Source organism: Hypomesus transpacificus, chromosome 22, assembly GCF_021917145.1.
Source record: "Hypomesus transpacificus isolate Combined female chromosome 22, fHypTra1, whole genome shotgun sequence".
Lineage (NCBI taxonomy): Eukaryota > Metazoa > Chordata > Actinopteri > Osmeriformes > Osmeridae > Hypomesus > Hypomesus transpacificus.
This window is the reverse complement of record NC_061081.1, coordinates 5,477,692-5,497,827: the sequence shown is the minus strand read 5'-3', so window position 1 is coordinate 5,497,827 and position 20,136 is coordinate 5,477,692. Positions and strand designations below refer to the sequence as shown.

General features: G+C 39.9%; 1 protein-coding gene and 1 long non-coding RNA gene across 4 annotated transcripts; one reads left to right on the top strand and one right to left on the bottom strand.

Annotated features, from left to right (window-relative positions):
- Positions 1-11,100: 11,100 nt before the first annotated feature.
- LOC124483798 lies at positions 11,101-16,578 on the bottom strand. 2 transcript variants are annotated; one of them, XR_006957914.1, is made up of 4 exons: positions 16,524-16,578; positions 11,972-14,620; positions 11,783-11,863; positions 11,101-11,646 (listed from the first exon to the last, which is right to left on the bottom strand). It is a non-coding gene; the product is annotated as an uncharacterized LOC124483798 (long non-coding RNA). The 2 variants fall into 2 exon arrangements; XR_006957915.1 differs by having other exon boundaries at positions 11,983-14,620.
- Positions 14,520-19,476, top strand: LOC124483797. 2 transcript variants are annotated; one of them, XM_047044325.1, is made up of 5 exons: positions 14,520-14,636; positions 16,869-16,935; positions 18,209-18,426; positions 18,700-18,859; positions 19,193-19,476. In XM_047044325.1, the coding sequence occupies exons 1-5, from the start codon at positions 14,520-14,522 to the stop codon at positions 19,309-19,311; spliced, it is 681 nt and encodes a 226-aa protein (XP_046900281.1). In that variant the 3' UTR covers positions 19,312-19,476. The 2 variants fall into 2 exon arrangements, with proteins under 2 accessions (XP_046900281.1, XP_046900280.1); XM_047044324.1 differs by lacking the exons at positions 14,520-14,636; positions 16,869-16,935; positions 19,193-19,476 and adding an exon at positions 17,121-17,813 and having other exon boundaries at positions 18,209-18,930.
- Positions 19,477-20,136: the final 660 nt, after the last annotated feature.

The following is a 20,136-nucleotide window of genomic DNA, read 5'->3' as shown; positions in this document are numbered from 1 at the left end:
CTGGTTGCACTATCAGTAACATTGCACTACTGTACCTCGCCACCAGGCTCCTGTATGGTCATTGACAGTCACTCATCTGCAAATTTGCACTATTGTACTGTACTCCACTTAGGTTAAAATAGGTTATAGGGTTGAAACAGGTTTTATGTGCATTTAGGGTTAGTATAGTGTACTATTTATTGTTATATGTAATTTAGGAAGTTTTAGTATTAGGGTTAATAGAGTCGATTATTTATTGCTCTCTGTATATGTAGGAAGTTTCACTTATTTAAGGTCAGCATAGATGTAAATTATGTTCCGTGTACTTATATGTTATGTTATGCCAGGTGCTTGCGTTGTCTTGTCTTAAGAATTTCAGTGCCCAGTCTAACCTTGTGTTGTTCTGTGTACCTGACATATAAAAGACTTGGACATGTTAACTCCTCACTAATTATTTAAGAGTTACCTTGTCATAGCACAGTAACTGTAATCTGGACCATTATTTCAAAGTGAAAAACATGTTAACACCTCACTAACATGTCACCTCGCAAGATTTACAACATAAAACAACTGCAGTGATCGGAAAACTTTTTTTTAATTATATGCATTGGAAGATTTCCATGAAATCGTCAATGAAAATCCTACATAATACAAAAATGCACATGGGCATGCAAGAATAAAGCCCTTTGTAAAATATGTCTGAATTAAACATTCTTTGTTTGGCACAATGATGAAACCTAAACAAAAAATCTGTATTTTGGAATGAAACTTTCAACAACTGTGATGATAAAACTAAGTCAAACATAATGGCTAAATAAGTAATAAGTAAGTACATGGCTAACCCAAATCAACATATAGGCCTACTCACTCTATAATGAGTCTAGCATTGGCCACTACTGCGAAATACAACAGCAACGCAATTCAAAAGGGATAAAAATGATGAAGGAAGAAAAAACAAATGGCATGACTGTAAAATAACTTGCTAGATACCCCAATTCAGAGAACAGGAACATGGCCCAAAATGCTAGCTACAGTGGTTGCTAGCTGTAAAGCCAGGCTAGCTGTCGGCTAGCTTGCAAAAAGTCCCATTCATACAAACTGTATTGTATTGCAATCGAAATTCACACTAATTCGCACTAATTCTACAATTCGAAATTTTCAATAATTCTACAATTCAAAATTCTAGTGAAATTCATCTAGTCATTGTTGTCGTAAGGGATTATGTAAGCCAAATACTGGATATTTACCATCCATAAAAATGTGTCACTGCCAAATGATTTCGCGCTCCAAACTGACTCATTGAAGTTGCACCAGAGTATAGGTTTAGAGAACATGAGATGGACTTCAGGACAAATAGGTTTCGGTAAACCGAGTTGGCTGGATTTGGGAAATGGACAGGCCGTGATTTGATATTTTCTGAGCTGCAGAAAGAAACCTAATAGTACACACATCTAAATTTCCCGCATAATCAAACAGTATGATCAAATATTGGGGGGATGTGTCCCATAATCATACAGTATGATCAAATATGGGGGGTGGGGGCGTGTTATAACGTTAATATTCATAAACTGGTTTCCACAAAGAACTAATTACAGGCAAAAGCTTCTGAAATGTTATGACCATGTTAAGAGTAAAAAAAACACAATTGTTCACTTTTTAGACATTACTTTTGTGATTATTAATTCATTGGTTATTTTTTCTTAATTGGTCATAGTTCACAAGTAGTTTTCAATGAGGATATATTTATTTAGTAATAATCAAATACCTACCAAGGAACAACATTCGCTATTACTTACTGCTTAGTTAATCTTGGTTCCATATTAGTTAATAGTATTAAATTCTGTGTTATTGTAGAACTACTTATTACTTCCTGCATAGCCCCTAATAATAATGGCCCCTAATAGTAATACTAACAATAACAATAGCTGCCCCTAATAAAAATAATAAGAAAAGGTAGAAACACTTCAACAAGGGGCGATTGACTGGGTTTTTGGGGTATTTCACACTGTTCCTTAAGGTCTCCGAATAGGGTACGTAACATTGGTTGAGCTGAAAATGCCCCAGGTGCTGTTCTATGCCCCTTTACACATCCAGTGAAATTTTCCCGGGAAAAAAATGCTAGGTTTTCTCCTTTTATGTTATGCTCATGAATATATAGATGAGCTGCGCTCTGATTGGTTGGTTTACAATGAGTGATGCTGTGGAGCCAAGACGCAACACGGCCATAGCTATCTAGCATTCCTTGCAAATCAGCATTAATAAAAAGCAGATGAGCTAGAGTCTAGCTAACATTGACTAGACGGGCATGGCTGATGTTTGTCAATACCGTAGCGTAGAAGATCCCTGTGCAGTTCAACCCTCGACACATTTGCGCGAACCATTTCACCAAGGACGGGTTTGAAAACCTGGGCCAGTGTAAAGCAGGATTTGCTATGAAGCTGTTGCTAAAAGAGGTGCGTTCCGACCTTCTGTTCATCACAACCGCAAACTGTAGTATGATTTTGTCGGTAACAGTTATTAGCAATGCTAAACGTATCCTGTATCTAGCACCTGCCTTTCTCCAGTTCTTTCAAATAGATAATCTAGATAGGCGTTAGCAATAGGCCAGACTGCTATTTGTTTTCTGGCAATTTTTTCGGAAGCTTCCCTTCTAATGCCGACTACAGCCAGTCTAGCAAGAGTCATGTGCTAAGTAAGGTATGTTGATGTGTTTAGAAACAGCATTCTACCTATGCTAGCTACAGGAAAGGTTGGCATTGCGAATAGGCTAACTGTTAGAAAATCATACTTACACCTAGCGTTTGTGATGAGCATACAGTTGGAACAGCACCTCTTTTCAGCAACAGCAGTTTAGCAAATCCTTCTTTAAATTGTCCAAGGTTTTCATTTAAAACTGCCCTCTGTGAAATGGTTCAAGGAAATGTGTAATCGAGGGTCAAACTGCACAGATCTTCTCATATAGACAATTACATGACACAGCCCATTGAGTGTTTGGTTCCTTAGGAAGACTCTGAAATGTGTCAGCATTCCATGTACAGTCTGGAACACTGCATTTATTCCCGTAGTCCATTTTCAATATGCTAGAAAAACTTTCTTCATGGAATTATGTGGAAGTACATAGAGCAGCGCGCAGCAAATTTTGGGGCGTGACAAAGGTACAGACCAGGCCAAAAAAGGTGGAGCCCCATTGGGACGTAACTGCTTCTGTCTGGAGAGGGCTCAGGCAGATTACCAATTATAAGCCCAGAGCCCCCCACACCACTAATGACTCCTGCCTGGCCAACGACCTGAACGAGTTCTACTGCAGATTTGAAAGACAATTGGACTGTCCTGAACTACTGCCACTCATACCCCTTTTCCACCAACGCATTTTGGGAGCCGGTTCGGAGCCGGTTCCTAATCGCGAACCAGTTCTTCCTCTTTCGACAGACTGGGAACCGGAAGTGGTTCGTACGTGGGTCGTACGTGGTTCGCAACGAGCACCACTTCGGAGCTGGTGTAGTTTACGAACCAACAAAGAACCGCTTGGGGCGGGGTTACCGTGATCAACAAAACGCTTTGGCCGCCATTGCTCTAAGTTTTTACAATTCATATTTCAGCCAAACGCTACTTGTAAATCAGAATCTGAATGAAAATGTATCGAGAAGGGGGCAGTGTAGTTGCTGAAAATGTGCTTATTTTATTGATGAAACTGCTAATTTGTAAATTTGCTCCGACTTTTATTATTCTCGATTGTAATGTAAACATTCGGGATGCGCGCGCAATGTGGCTGCAGAAAACCGGGAAAGGATAGCATTTTTTATGGCAAAAGGACCACACGGATAATACAAATAGTTAGATTTAAAAAGACCAAAAAGGTCGAGGACAGCCTTCAAAGCGAAAGCGATTACCCATTTATCTGTCGCATCAGAATTTTGATTTGACTTTCACGAAAGTCTTGAAATTTGAGTGAGAATGTCGCCCGGTACAGACCGCATAGTCGAGCGGCAACCATGTCTTCATCATGTCACTAAGTTTGTAGTTTTACAGTTTTAAAAGTCGACAAGGACAGCTTTCAAGAGATATGGGAATTTTGCTTTTAGCCAGCTGGTGCCATTGTTTTTTTGATTTGTTCAAACTGGCAATCTGAGTGATACTGCGTCCCCGTTACACTGTTTTGACGTTAGCCTCAGTCAGACTCGCTCACTGGCAGTGTGCACAATGTTGTGATTCACTCAATTTTACACCAGAAACGTCAGGGAGGACTGCCTAATGTAGATACGAGCCTGATGAAGATAGCCAGCATCTCGGATTTCTTTAACCAAGCCTGTTTAATTCGTAATTTGCCTGAGAAAGCGACCTCCGTCAGCCAGGCTAGTTTTGGCCGATCAATTGGTCAGGTTATTTAAGGGTATTGGGCTCAAGTGAATTTTGTGCATAGACAAGTGAAACGTAAATGTATTTGTCCAAAGGCCAAGAGCCTCAAAAAGTTAATATCAAGCCCTGCAATCCAGTGGCCAGAGATATATGATGACCTGATCGACACTCCAAGTGTAATAGTCCGGGGAGAAGTTCGTCTTTTACAACCGACATGCGCAGTTGAGACTGCTTGACAGTTGTGTGACGTAGGGTGATAATTGGCCTATACAAATGGCGAGTTGAACAAACACGTCGGATGCACCGTGTTTGGATGCCGATGTAGGTTCGCAAAACCATGAGCAACAACAGCAACGAAACGTCCGCCATTGTTGATGTTGTGTTTGGCGCTACCGCGCTAGCGTTGCTGGGAGATATGAGACGTATACAGTGACGTAATGACGTGGCTCTGTGGTGGCTCTCGCCCGTGGAAAAGCAAACCGGTTCTTAGTAAGCTCCGTTCTTGAACCAGCTCCGAACTGGCTCTAGCACCAGCTCCGAACTAGCTCCCGGTTCACTTTGGTGGAAAGGGGGTATCAATCTCTCCTGCCACCCTCAAGCAGTGCCAGCCTGTCTCAAGTCCTCCACCATCATCCATGTGCCCAAAAAGCCAAGGGCAACAGGACTAAATGACTACAGACCTGTCGTCCTGACCTCTGTGGTAATTACATCTTTTGAGCGCCTGGTGCTGGCTCACCTCAAATCCATCACAGACCCCCTCCTGGACCCCCTGCAGTTTGCTACAGAGCCAACAGGTCGGTAGACGATGCAGTTACAGTTTTTCACAATTGTTAACACACTTTTCTTAAACAATAACGGCTTTCTCAAAACTGCACACACCAAATGCTAAATCTGAAACTCGCTTTACAAGATGACTCTTTGCCATCAAATCTCTTACCTGTTCACAAAATGGAACTTGTGTTCTCATTTGGTACACACAGCCATATTTTCAAATGACACACACATCCATTCCATTCATAACTGTACACACAACTAAGCATTTGCTGCACACTACCAAGCATTCATAGTACACTGTAGTGCAAAATTGAAAACACAATTATAGAAATGAAACACACCATATGAATGACAATGACTCTGGAGAATGAGCCATTTCTGCTTTTGTAAAATGTCTCAGTGTAGGTCTACTTTTTTCATAGTCAAACATAAAACAGCACACAAATATGCACACAAAGAAAACATTTGTTCCAGTACACACAGAGAACAGGCTCACGGTCTGGGAGTTCCTGAATGTAGCATGGTCAGCCAGGATCCTAGTTTGTATTTGTCGGAGTGTGACAGCGTTGTTCTCACAAACAATATTTACAATTTCAGTCTCCTGTTCAGCTGTGAAAGTGTGTGTTCTTCCTCCATGGTGTGGTTCTCTTTCAGTCCTGCAAAATACAAATACTGTGATCACACTGTATTCTATTGAAATACAGTTTTACAGTACACAAGGTAAATAGATTTTGTACCTGTTCTCCATCCTGAAGGTTCTAATGAGGGAGTCAGGTGGCTGAGCCGTTAGGGTATTAGGCTAGTAATCAGAAGGTTGCCGGTTCTATTCCTGGCCATGCAAAATGACGTTGTGTCCTTGGGCGAGGCACTTCACCCTACTTGCCTCGGGGAAATGTCCCTGTACTTACTGTAAGTCGCTCTGGATAAGAGCGTCTGCTAAATGACTACATGTAAATGTAATGATGGCAGCAACTGTGAAGCGGCTGAGATTTGGTTTGACCCTCTGGCCAGCCTCCCTCATGCTCAGACTATGGTTGAGCACATGGTCTACCACAGTGGCCCGAATCTCATTAGAGATGATTGTTCTCCTTCTTTACATTTACATTACATTTCCTTGTACTCCTCTTACTCCTCCTTGTCCTCCTCCTCTTCCTTCTCTCTGTCCTCCTACTCCTCTACCTGCTACTCGTCCTCCCCCTTGTCCCCCTCCTTGTTCTCTTCTTCCTCACACTTTTACCCCTCTCCTTCTCTGGTGGTCAATATGTTCTAAGTTCTCCATTGTTCACCAAACAAAACAGAGGCCCAACAAGGCCCTTTATGCAGCAGTCCTGATAGCAAATTGCTCACCAGACTTGAGTGTTTAGAGATTTAAATAGTTGTGTGTTGTAGGTTGATGCTTTGAGATTTTACTTGAGAAGTGTGTGCAACAACCGGACATTGTGTGTACCAGGGCAGCGCCTAATCCAATCAGCAAAAGCCTGTAATCGTGGTTCCAAATAGGTAGATGTCTTCAATGTCCTCCACGGAAAGTGCCGCTGGACACCCGACGCATCCATAGAGTAGCCAGCTACGAACGTCCCGTCAGGACAGTCAGGTTCCCCCAAACCCAAGCTGGTGTCGATTGCATTACAGTTTTTTGCAATCACTGACACATTTTAGAACCATGAGGTCCTTTTTCAAAACTCTGATGATCAAAATGCACATTTTTCAAAACGCTAAGACAATTTTCAATTGCTTGGATACCTTACACATACACCTTAGATCATTTGTTCATTGAAATATAATCATCTGTTCAAAATGACAAGTAAAGATCAAAGTATCACAATTTCAAAATGCTAATTCACACAACATCTGAAATGTCTGTTATTTTCTTACATTACAATGATCTAACTGTCAATTGATACTACTGCTCAAAATGATAAGTAACGGTTGCATTTCTCTTATTGCATTGTTGGAATAAACAATATTCCAAGTTTAGAACATAAAAGTTTCAATGTAGCGAGATCCATTGACACCAATTACTATGAAACATGAACAAATTGGAATAAACCAACATGTTTTCAGATTTGAAAACCAGCAGCACCTGTAGGTATGCGGGCCTTGTACTGTATTTGCTTTGTCAATTTGCAGCCTTGTACTTGACCCCATACGCTCCCTTCCTCAACCGTATTGAGGAATTGGTCTTCACATGGAGGTGTACGATAGGCACCCTCATGAACAAGTTCCTCTTCTCCAGGCCATGGATGAGTGATACAATGACATCGCGGCAGACCAGTGTCAGGCCTGGATTCGCTACGCCTGGAGATTCTTTCAGAGATGTTTGTCAAATGAAAACATCTATTGAGATGTGAATGAAAACTTGTGGCCAAATCCACAAGACATGGGTGATGGAAATATAGGACTGTAATCAATCCTTTACTTTGCTCTGTCTGTTTTTTTGAGCCAGGTGAGGAACACTGCAGTACATGTTCACGTACTGTAGCATCATTTTCTTTTGTAGCTTGGGTGTGTTTGTCTTCGGCAAGGGCACAACCATTGTTATCTATATATTATTTTATTTTTTTGCCCCCCTAAGGCTCAGTCAATATTTGGACTACATAGACAACGGCTGTGTCAAAATGTTTGTCTTAGTCTCGATTGAGTTGCTTGTATTGGGATTTACGTTCCGTTGCACAGTTTAGGAGGTTACAACGTTTTTGTGGCGACAAGGTGCCTTTAGTTGACGAAGGGTAAACTGTAACAGCTACGTCACAACGTCAACACACGTTAGCAACGACGCATGGATACAACCTGATAGACATTCTAGCACGCAAATTGGAGCTTGGATTACGGGTGAAAAATACCACCCCCAAAAAATCAGAACCAGAATTTTTTTGTTGAAAAAGCGATTTCGAATGGAACTGCAATCTCCGATTTTTGATTTAGGTCATGAAAGTCTTTGTAATTTGAGCGAGTGTGGGTCGCCCGTGAGACCGCCTAGTCTTTTAAGCGGCAGCCATGCGTGAAAGCGTCATAGTAGTATTTTCGTACCAAATTTTATAGTTACATTTTACACGAAAAAACTGAAAGAGGGAAATGTTATGACGATATGACTGTTGTGAAGACAGCCAGGTGGTGAGATTTTAATGTAAGTTGCTGAAAAAACGTTGATTTGTTTGCTACGTGAGAGCACCGTCAGCCTCCATTGACGATTGCGGCAGCAACAACAGTGTTGTCAACGAGTGTTGACACTCGTCGACTACAATGAAGCACAAAATAAGTTAGTGTCCTATCAACATAATTGCACGTATGAAAGGGGCTATACAAGTCATAAAAAAATCACATCTAGAATAATATACATCATCAAAAGAATATTATGGGATTCTAGTTTTTGATCACATAGCCATGTGAAAGGTTGGATTGGGAAACTGCAATCATGATTCATTCACCTGGCTTGTTTTGAATGGGCTGACGGGGCGTGTTTGAGTGTCTGTGAGGAGCTCCACAGCCTTCTCTCCCAGTCCCGTCTTCCACTTCATCACAGCATCTGCAATTAGAAGTCATGAACTTATTGTTTGCACCAATTTGAACGTTGAACGCTGCGTGTAAGCCACAGTTCACGGCATCTCAAAACACCTACCACTCTTTCGGAACTCCAGCACCTTAAGGTGCTCCTCAAGGTCTTGGAGTTCAGCCTGTGTTTGGGCCACCTGTAGGTCCATCACTGGCACCTCTTCAGCGTGTCTGCCCTGTAGTCGCCTGAATAGGAGAGCCTCTTGCTGGTTCTCCTCCAATGTCTCCATCTTCTGGAGCATAACCTGTAATGTGTCTGTCAGTAAAGACAAGTAAAACAAGTTTACAAGAGTTAACATGATTGGCATACACTGTGGTTCTTCTAGATGAGCTGTAACATTGATGTGAATAACACATGTTACCTTGAATGGTTGTATACAAAGCATTAGTAAGACAACATTTGTTGTTTTGACAAATATGTATCCCCCTGCCACGATCAGAACAACTTAAGTATGCCTTACAATGAGTTGACAATGCTATTGAGAAGCTTTGAGTGTCTTATATTTGCACTTGCCTGGCTGCCAGCTGTTTTCCTGGACCCCCTATGGGTTCTCCTCCACCAGACCAGAGTTGACACCTAGGGGTCTGGTGATGCAAAAGTGTTAAGTCATGCTTTTGCTTCAAAACATAGCCTTTAGGGTTGCCATGGTTCATACAATTATTGTCACTGTTATAAACGGTCATTCATTACTTTACCATAATTTCCCAGGGACACTGTGCTAGGCCGTGTGACGGTGGTAGCATAATCTGTACAGAAATGAAAGTGGAATGTAGTTTATGTACATAGTATTAGCATTTTGATATTGATATAAAAGGAGTAGCATTGCACATGTGTTATCGTTCGAAAGCAGGGCCCCACAGCGTAGCGTCGCACATGTGATTCTGAACATTCCAACTGACTATTTTCCGATAGACAAACTATGTGACAAACGCTACAGTATGGCTTCAAAATTGACAATTAGTAGGCTAACAAGTAACACTAGCAGGTAGGAGCATTGCTACGAGTATTATGCTAGGTTGCTAGGTAACGGAAGCTAATTAAAGCTACATAGCTGCCGTTTTGGAAAAAACTCACTCGTGGAAGCGTCGGAAATATTTAGAACTCGCGCATCTTAAGGTTAAAACGAATAAACTTATCCAAAAACAGATGTCATGTACAAATTGGAAGAATTAGTGACATGATACTTTTATAGACGCCATTGCTGTGCATGCCATGACCGACTGATCAAAACGTAATCAGCCACGCGCTAGCTCCACAGTCTTTGAAAATCCAGGGCTAAATAAACTATTTTCGGACAAGGTTTTTTCAGTTCTGAACGTTTATTATCACTGATTCTTTTGTGGGTGATTTGTGAGACGCTAAACTTTAATGTATGTATTTTCAGTATTTAAACATAACTTTCTGGAGGGTTTAGCCTTGCCTCTACAGTACATTATACTAGCACTACTACTAGTAGCGAAATCCTAACGTGAACAATGTGAATCGGAAACAGATAACCAGGCTAAATAGCCTAAATTTCAAACTTATACGTAATAGCATGCTCCATCCAATTTCAGAAAATATGTTTATATATTTAAAACTATTTCTGTAAAGAAACTCACCTTTGAAGTAGCTAATTTCCAGTTGAAATCCATGCGTTCAAGACGGTTGAATCCCTGCAAACTCTTCTGAAATCCCAGTTTCAGAGATGCGTTCAAATGGGCATGCGCAAAGTTGTTGCTCAGGGGCAGACTGAGGGGCAGGTTAGCTAGGAAGAATTGTAATATTCTTTGATGACTTGTCTTTGGAAATGAAACTTAAGAATCGCTTACCTTTTGGTCTCATTTATCAATTTAGTATTACAAAATTATTGCAGCTCAAACTTGCTTTGTGTGTCTTACAGCTTTGGTGTGCTGGACAAAGAATGTTTGCTTAATCATGTTACACATCACACATTGATTGCTTTTGTACATGTAAAGAATGAAATACTTATATTTTAATATAGGCCTAAGGCTAAGAATATAAGAATTATATTCCAAATTCAGTCTTTTATTTATTAAAGCTACCCAGCTAACACACGACGTAACGGCAACGTTGTATGTTCGTACTTTTTGGTCGGTTCCTGACTTACCAGCTAGAGACGTTGTGGTTACGTCATTTGACGGTCATTTCATTACCAGGAGTTTTAAACCAGATTTTACCAATCCATGACGTTGTGGTTACGTCTCCCAATGGTAACTTTGTGACCAATTATCCGTTGGTCACAAGTCACCAGCTGGCAACTATAGCTAATACAGTTACGTTGCCCATACGTAACTAGGACGTAATTTGATGACCAAACCTTTGTCACCAACATTACACACATATAAGAATTGCAATTCCTCTGAGATATTTTGTATGGAGAATGAAGATTAATAAAATGATCAATGTTTAAAACAGTTTTAATAAGTAGGCCTAGCTATATACAAGCACATTACAGCTTAAATGGATAATAGCCTGCATTGTTACCTTTAAATAACTGTGGAATAGCCTACCATCTAAAACATTGGTGGCATCAAGGGTAAGAGAACATAACCATATTACCTATCAAGTCACAGATTAAAAACTGTCATCAGTTTCATTGTTTTACTATGGCGCATTATGGTATTATTATTCTGAGAATTACATTTATTGAGTATGATTAGTCTATTTATATTCAGACAGTAACTTCAAGCTGGAAGCTCAATTATCAATATGTCTGAGTCCTTGTGTGTCAATAAACCTGGAGGAACATTATAGTAATGATGAAGCAGTATTTTTGTTCATACCAAACCCAACTACACTATGTTCGGCTACAATCAATATTCTGGCTACAATCAGTGGACTGGCAAAAGTAAAGGTATTAAAGGTTGTGGAGGCACTACTGACAGCTGATGAGGGAAAGGCGAAGATGGCAGACGTGGAACTGTCGAGGCTGTGGCGTGGTTGGACAACAGAGGAGCGGTAGGCAGTCTGGTGTGACGTTCCTGAGGCAGAGGGAAAAATTACTGGCATAGGTGATCATTGACAGACACGCACATGCCACAGATGGTTTGAGTCAGAAAACATAATTTTGTATTGCAAACCAAAACTTTCAATGTAGAATAAGATACAAATGTATACTTTTTGAAAGTGGTAAATGGCCTCACGAGGTGAGTGTTCTTGGAGTTACATTTCAGGAGATGCAGCTCTTCCTTCGTGATCCTATTGCCATATGATGGGAAGTAATGTTATAATATATATCTCTTGGGTAATGTTATAATATAAATGTCTTAGTTAAGACAACTACTGAAGTGTAACACATTTCATTACCAATGTTTCACCTTTCTTGCACTGAGGTTTAAGGGACCAGGAGACGTTTTCAGAAATGTGGACACCGGGGAAATTGAAACTGGAGACAAAGATAGGTTCTATGAGGGTAATATTCGTTTTACAGTAGTATCAAGTAGATCAACATCTATATATTAAATATGATTGGTCACAAAGTTACTTTGACAGAATGCATGTCAGTTACATCAACAGTCCATGAGTGAAAAACATACTTGTACAAGTTTGTAACATGTTCCCAGTACTACTAACACAGTACTGGATTATACAACACGTATGGGACAAAAGTCTGTATATTGGTTACAGAAACGCAATACACCAAGCTGTCTGAATAGAGCCAGAGACTGAGCTTGCGGGTCGGCACCTGCCTATGGTCGGAACGTCTCGTGGATAGTTCAACAACATTCAAATTCTGCTAACGTTATTCTTCGCAGTTGTTGGTGGATTACAGAGAAACAAGACGTACAGTATTGACCTAGAAATAAAAGTTGGAGTTTAGCTAGTATTTATATAAGTTTTATTACAGTCGTTATTTATATAGAGTAGCATAGCCTAATCGTTTTTGATAGTTGTTATTAGCGTTAGATAGTGTATAGATTAGCTTTTTGTATTTTTTAGCGTAAGAATAGTTTAATATTATATGTAGTTTAATCCTTCGTTTTCGATTAGTTTTTAGTGTAATTTATTGTAGATATTTTGCTGTATATTGTAGTTAAATTAGTTTTAGCGTTAGATATAGAGCTAGCTAGAGCTAGGTTTGTACGGTACGGTACAGTAGCTGACCAAGACCAACAATCAGGTGAGACTACACTGGTGTACTAGTATGTAGTTGTACATGTAGCTAAATGTAAAGTATTTAATCGTTGATGGGGATGTGAAAGATTTAGTTATTAATCAGATTTTTCTTACTATAACCATTTGGTAAGGTCAGGTTCCCTGTGCTAATCTGACAGTTATAACCTCGGAGCTAACGGCTAAACGCAATTGCACGAGCGAATGAACAAGCTAGAGCTAGCGACCTGGGTGTCAACGTTAGAGCTAACGTACTGATCAGCCTTACGTTACTCGCGGTAACCTTCAAATACGCGACATCATGATACCTGATAAACGAATATTTATGTGACAATGACACCATTAATCCCCAGATAGCAGCTGATTCCGCGACGGATCTGGCTGAGTTCCGGCAGATCCGCGTAACAGTCGCATCCGTTTTGCGGATCCGTTCCAGATCTGATACAAATGCTACATTCTAAGTATCATTTTACGGAACTGGCCCGTTTTTGGAACGGATTCGGACATTTCTCTATCATTAATTTTACACTCAAATTTGCTCAGTCTATTTTCGTCATTGACGACGTCTTAATCGAGTTTCAAACACCTTTCACACATTCCCAGACATGAAAAGTATTGGACATCGAGTGTTTAAAAGACAGCTTGCATATTTAATAGTCTACGTTAATAACATTGTCATTTAGCCGACTCTTATCCAGTAATAACCTGTGTCATCGGAACATTTTCCTTAACCCTCATTGTGTGCTACACTTTGTATTGTAAGACAATGTCAATGGTCACACTCATAGGCCTACCTGCATTACTACCTGATATACACAAGGCCAATTATACACCATTCTACCCCATAATACAACATCAGAAACCACGGTTGGCAAACTCGGTGCAGCCACATGTAGGTGGTTAAACAAACAATAACACACAATTAGCACCACAATGTGTGATTAAAAAGTCAGTTTATGTATAATGGCCAAGACTACAACTTAAGGCCACTTAGGGGCTGCTATACAGACTTAAAACTGTCTATGCCTATAACTACCTGACGCGCTTTCTTCTACCTTACGCCGCTCCGTAGCTGGCAGTTGAAATTACAGACTCCTTGTTGTCCGTGTTTTGATGGCCCTTATTGATCACAATGTTCTTCCATTGAACATGCAAGTACATGTGTCCATCAAGCTCCATCAACAAACATTTTTACATTCCCATGAGTGTTGCGGTGTGTGCAAATTGATGCGAAATATAAACCAATGAAAATGGCTCTTACATAAGGGATGCAAAACCTGTGCAATATCAAGCCAGTCAACTGCATTAAACTTGTAAGATGGCAGATTTATTGACAGTCTGAACTAACAAACATGAATGTGCATATTCCAGGAGGGATATCCTTAGCGGAGCTTATGAGAGAAGCCCTCTGGAAATTGTAATGAAGATGTGCAATTATAATAGGGAGGCTATATGGATTGATAACATTGGATAGTCAGTGACACACCAGCCAGGTTGTCACCAAATTGCCTACCGTGCTAAAAAAACATTTACATAACTTTGAAAAACATTTACGTAACCAAGCACGACTACACCATCTGATTTCACTTTGTGGCTCCCGTTTCATAAAGAGCAGCAATTCAATTGTAAAATCAGCTGGTATAGTGGTTGTTTGAATGAAAACCCACACCCTCTTGGCACATGATTGCTGTACACAATTGACAAATGAGTAGAAACAACAGCTATATTTGTGGAATGGAGAATGGTTGTTATAGCAGGAAGTGAGAAGAAGCACACAGAAGTCCCCAACACTGTTGATGATGGGCAGCAGATCACCAGGAAGAATCTTCAACGCTCTGCTCACTGGAAAATAAAAGTAGTAAGTACATTTAGTCATTTAGCAGATGCTCTTACAGAAACAGCCAAGAAAATTAAACTCATCTTGCTACAGAACCATGTTAAATATTTGCTCATTACATGCTAAATAAGAGTCACCATAAACAACAACCCACTGGCAATCAGAACATAACATTAGAAGAGGAGGAGTAATCCAACAGGCCTACTCTGGTAATTAAGGAGGTCTTTAGTTGGTTAAATAGCCGAGCTAACTCATGACTTAAAAGGTATTTTTGACATAATTTGACATTTGCTGTTAGACTTTTAGAAGTGCATGGCAACTATCAGTTAAGCATTTACTTTTGCAGTATACCGATAGACCTCGTATATTACTTTACATCCCAAACTGTATATAAAAACAACGTTAAACCGGTACAAACAAGTACTGTAAATGTTTTTGTCCAGTTATAATCAACAAGGGGCAAGCTGATCGCACGAGATGGCTGTCTCGTGAATTTGTGGCTAAACATTCGGACACAAGCCGTTATTTGTGGCAGTTAGAGGACACCAGCAAACTAGGTGGTCTAACGATACAGTACCAGCTTTTGAAAAGTAACGTTGAGTAAGTAGATAGAAGTTTATAATATTATTGTAACTAAAAATGACTTAATGTAAGTGTACATCTCATTATACATTTGCTGTTAGACTTTTAGAAGTGCATGGCAACTATCAGTTAAGCATTTACTTTTGCAGTATACCGATAGACCTCGTATATTACTTTACATCCCAAACTGTATATAAAAACAACGTTAAACCGGTACAAACAAGTACTGTAAATGTTTTTGTCCAGTTATAATCAACAAGGGGCAAGCTGATCGCACGAGATGGCTGTCTCGTGAATTTGTGGCTAAACATTCGGACACAAGCCGTTATTTGTGGCAGTTAGAGGACACCAGCAAACTAGGTGGTCTAACGATACAGTACCAGCTTTTGAAAAGTAACGTTGAGTAAGTAGATAGAAGTTTATAATATTATTGTAACTAAAAATGACTTAATGTAAGTGTACATCTCATTATACATTTGCTGTTAGACTTTTAGAAGTGCATGGCAACTATCAGTTAAGCATTTACTTTTGCAGTATACCGATAGACCTCGTATATTACTTTACATCCCAAACTGTATATAAAAACAACGTTAAACCGGTACAAACAAGTACTGTAAATGTTTTTGTCCAGTTATAATCAACAAGGGGCAAGCTGATCGCACGAGATGGCTGTCTCGTGAATTTGTGGCTAAACATTCGGACACAAGCCGTTATTTGTGGCAGTTAGAGGACACCAGCAAACTAGGTGGTCTAACGATACAGTACCAGCTTTTGAAAAGTAACGTTGAGTAAGTAGATAGAAGTTTATAATATTATTGTAACTAAAAATGACTTAATGTAAGTGTACATCTCATTATACAGTGCGTATACTAGCTGCTGTAGCTAGATGGCGCTAGCAATATAGCTACATCGAATACGATCCAGTGGTGTACTCTGTTAAATTGTTAGAGCTAAGCTAACGCTATTTCTACTGGCCGGGCATGCCTCTTTATGGATAGACCTGTAGCTACCAACTTGTTATATGTATATATACATAGTAATTACCGATTGGTTTGTCCATTCTACAATTTTAAAAGCTATTGTAAAACCACGACTGGAAGAACTGCTATAAAATAAACCAGTAGCTATAGTGCTAGCTCGAGCTACTAATGTACTGTTAGCTCTAGCTTTGTCTACTGTAGCTCGGTCCTACTAACGGAACATTAGCCAGATATGCCATAGTTAGCGAGCTACGACACAAACGTAACAAATACACTGTGTTCCATCATTTTAATTAAATATGACTTGTTGCACATGTTATTTATATTATTATATTATCACGCTTACCTCGATGTTGAACAGTTCTCTTCAACGTCGCTGTCCGTTGCTCATTTGTAGCTCTACAGTCCTACAGTAGGATCTTTAGCCAGACAGGATATGGATGAGCATTGGCAACGGCAACTGTCAATTACTTGAAATGACCATTCAGAAGCAAGTTGTTGCTTGTGAATAGCTAGTTTTCAGAGTCAATCGGCCAATCAAAAATCATGCACTTTCCATTGTATTTTATTATTTCACCATATAATTTGAAACGGCATTTAATTAGTTGATTCTGATCTGAGAAATAATATCTGATCGTATTCATTTGTTAAAACAATAATAATCTTAATCATGTAAAAAATGTTCTTTCAGTTTGAGGTTTATCTGGAATACTGTAACAGAAAGGAGTCACACATCACGTCTTCAGCACAACAGGAAGGTGAGTCAAACACACAAACATACAATGTGTTACAATATTTATGGGTATAAGGAGTAAAAAGTGTTAACTTGTTTAGTTTTTTTTGTATTAACTTTGTTGTTATTCAGATAAATGTCTGATACACACACATATACAGTGGAAAATAAATAAATAAAGATCAGTAGAGGGCTGGGGTTAAACCCCAGATGGACCCTAAAACATGTATTTCTGTCAGAATCTATTTTAGAGAGAAGATGAAAAGGAGGCAACCTCCATTAACAGACTCCGGAGTCAGGCGGAGGGCACGCTTTGCATTAGAAAAACGACTCCATGACATTGCAGACGACTCTCATTTAACAGAACAGGCGGTAGAAAACAGGGCAGACCCATGTGACAACACCAATGACAGCGATGGCAACCATGATTGTGACTCTAGCGTTACTCCTCAAGTGGAGGATGACAATTCAGATGACCATCACACAGACATAGAATGGGGGGGAGAAGAAATGGTTTCAGAGTCTGATGATGACACTGATGAAGAGCATGTGAGCCTTTTGGACAGCTTAGCCAATTGGGCTGTACAGTTCAGTATTTCTTTGGTCGCGCTCACAGCCCTCCTTACCCTGTTGAGGGTGTACCACCCAGAACTGCCAAAAGATGCTAGGACTGTCCTCAAAACAGAAATTAATTACAAAATACAAGAAAAATGTGGTGGGTTGTATCATTATACAGGTATCTTGGCAGCGCTTCGTAACACCTTATCTCAACATATACGCAATGTTGCTGATGGCTTTAAATTCAAGCTGCAGATTAATATTGATGGGTTACCACTGTTTAAAAGCTTTTCGTTCCTAGCTTTAGACTGGGGAAGACCGGCACTGGACCTGTTCCTTGCTCTGGTACAATCATTTTAAAACAGACTGTGACCATATAAATGGTTAAATAAGTCAATATGAAAAAATATTTGTACTTACATTATGTGCTCTTTGAAACTATATTCAGGGGTGTCAAACCCTGGTCCTCGAGGGCCGCTGTCCTGCATGTTTTAGATGTTGCCCTGCTCCAACACACCTGATTCAATTAAATGGGTTGTTATAACGACCATTCATTCGAATCAGGTGAGCTGGATCAGGGAAACATCTAAAACATGCAGGACAGCGGCCCTCGAGGACCAGGGTTTGACACCCCTAATATATATCATACTTCATATGATAGATAAATAAATGATGAAGAGAGGAATAGCATGTAACAGCTAAAAGTAACACTTTTAATTGTTTCTTAACTCTTTCTGTAGCGGCTCAGCTGCACATCCTGACCCTGCTGGAACACATCAAGCAGCAACAAATGCAACTTGCTGCTGCTGTCAACAGTCTTGCTGCAAGAGTGGGTACAGAAACTCCAGTGGCTGAGATGCCGGACAATATGAATTTCCCACTGACCACCGTGTCTGAAGTGGAGGAGTTGGAGGAGTGGCTGAAAGACTCAAGGAATTCTCATGCTAAGCAAAACATGGTATAAAGCCAACAACTTCATTGTCTTTTTACATCATCACCTTTAAGGCGACATCCATCACTGCTGTTTAGTCTACTGGGTTTTAATATTGTTTAGCTGGTGTTGAGTGCAGGGTTCTGTTCAGATAAACCCAGCATTTGATGCAGAATTGCAAACTTCATAGAGTTCACAAAACAACATTTTTAGACCTGATTTCATGAGCCAACAAAACTGTGCATAATTGTAGCAAATATTTTGTCTTGATCAAGAAGAAACCTTTTTTTATCTTGTCAGATTTCTGCGCTTGGTGCAGTAGGAGGACAGAACACCAAGAGAATATCCTGGAATGTTCTATCAAAGATTTTCTCCGACACAGTGGCCAAAATAATTAATTGGAAAGGAGTAAATGGCAAAAAATGTTTCAAAGAAATGCTCACGAGAACTCTGTTAATCAGTAAGTATTGTAAAATACAGTGAAGTAGCTGTCAAAACAATGGAGCAGTGGTTCTCAAGGACCACCTGTCCTGCATGTTTTAGATGTTTCCCTGCTCCAACACACCTGATTCAAATGCATGTTCGTAAACAGGCTTCTACAGAGCTAGATAACGACCTATTCATTTGAATCAGGTTTGTTAGAGCAGGGAAACATCTAAAACAAGCAGGACAGGTGGTCCCTTAGGACAGGTTTGAGAACCACTGCAATGAAGAATTAGCTGGAATAAGTGGAAACATTCAGAATATCTGTTAGTGACAGTTTTATTAAGTGATGGACAAACTCCCTCAACAGAAGCTGTAAGGAAGAATCATCAGAGTGAGATTGACTCTTGCGCCATAAGATGGTTCAACCTGGCATCTGACAGGGGAGGCGGCCGCAAAGACAGGGCGATGGCCAAGGAGACCTCTTAGTTTGTGTCTTCTGTCTAACTCATTGTTCATTCCTGTTTTATGTGTGCATTTAGTATTGTTAAAGTGAATCATTAAACTAGGACATGGTTTTCTTCCTCTTATGCATTTGATTTGATTTAATAAAAGATTTGTATTTTTTATTATTTGTATTTTTATACATTTGTGTTTTTTGTTATGTTAAAATTTGAGAATGTACATATATTTAAACTAATGGCTTGAAAATTAATAAAAGTATTTTATTTGAAAATCTTCGTGTTTTTTTTCTTACTGAGAACTATATTGAGCGTGAACTAACATATATGGGGAATATAACCTAAATAATCGTTGCCGTTTTTGAACTGGCCCAGTGTCGGTCCGGATGTGAACCACATCCGTAAAACGGATCCGCGCCGGTATTGGCCCATTGTGCCGTTGGACACCGGCCCGAGTCCATTTTACGGATCTGGCCCAGACTTTATGGAGGCTCTGGCCCGGATCTGGGCCAGATGATTTTTGCTATCTGGGTCGACACCAAGCATATCCTTCTGTATGAAACAATTTAGCTCTCCCTAGTGTTGTGGATGATTCCCCTCGTTCAAGTGCATTCTTCAATTAGGTTTGACGCCAAGTGGCCGGAACTTTCTAGGTTTGACGCCAAGTGGCCGGAACATCTTTAAAGAGTGCCGTAAATAATTGTAAATTATTGACTGCATATTTAATACATTATTTGTCTCTGCCAACACATACAGTTTCCCAACTGTACTGTTGCCAAGAAACAATTACATTTCCCTGAACAAGCTTGCTTGCTACTTTAGGTCTCATGACACTGCAAGCCAGCTATTTTGT

Bases quoted from the DNA above. Each gene is read 5' to 3' on its own strand.
- LOC124483797 (XM_047044324.1), top strand. From the start codon at position 17,121: ATGGACCCTAAAACATGTATTTCTGTCAGAATCTATTTTAGAGAGAAG. The intron at 17,814-18,208 runs GTACAATCATTT...CTCTTTCTGTAG, and splicing joins TGGACCTGTTCCTTGCTCTG to CGGCTCAGCTGCACATCCTG.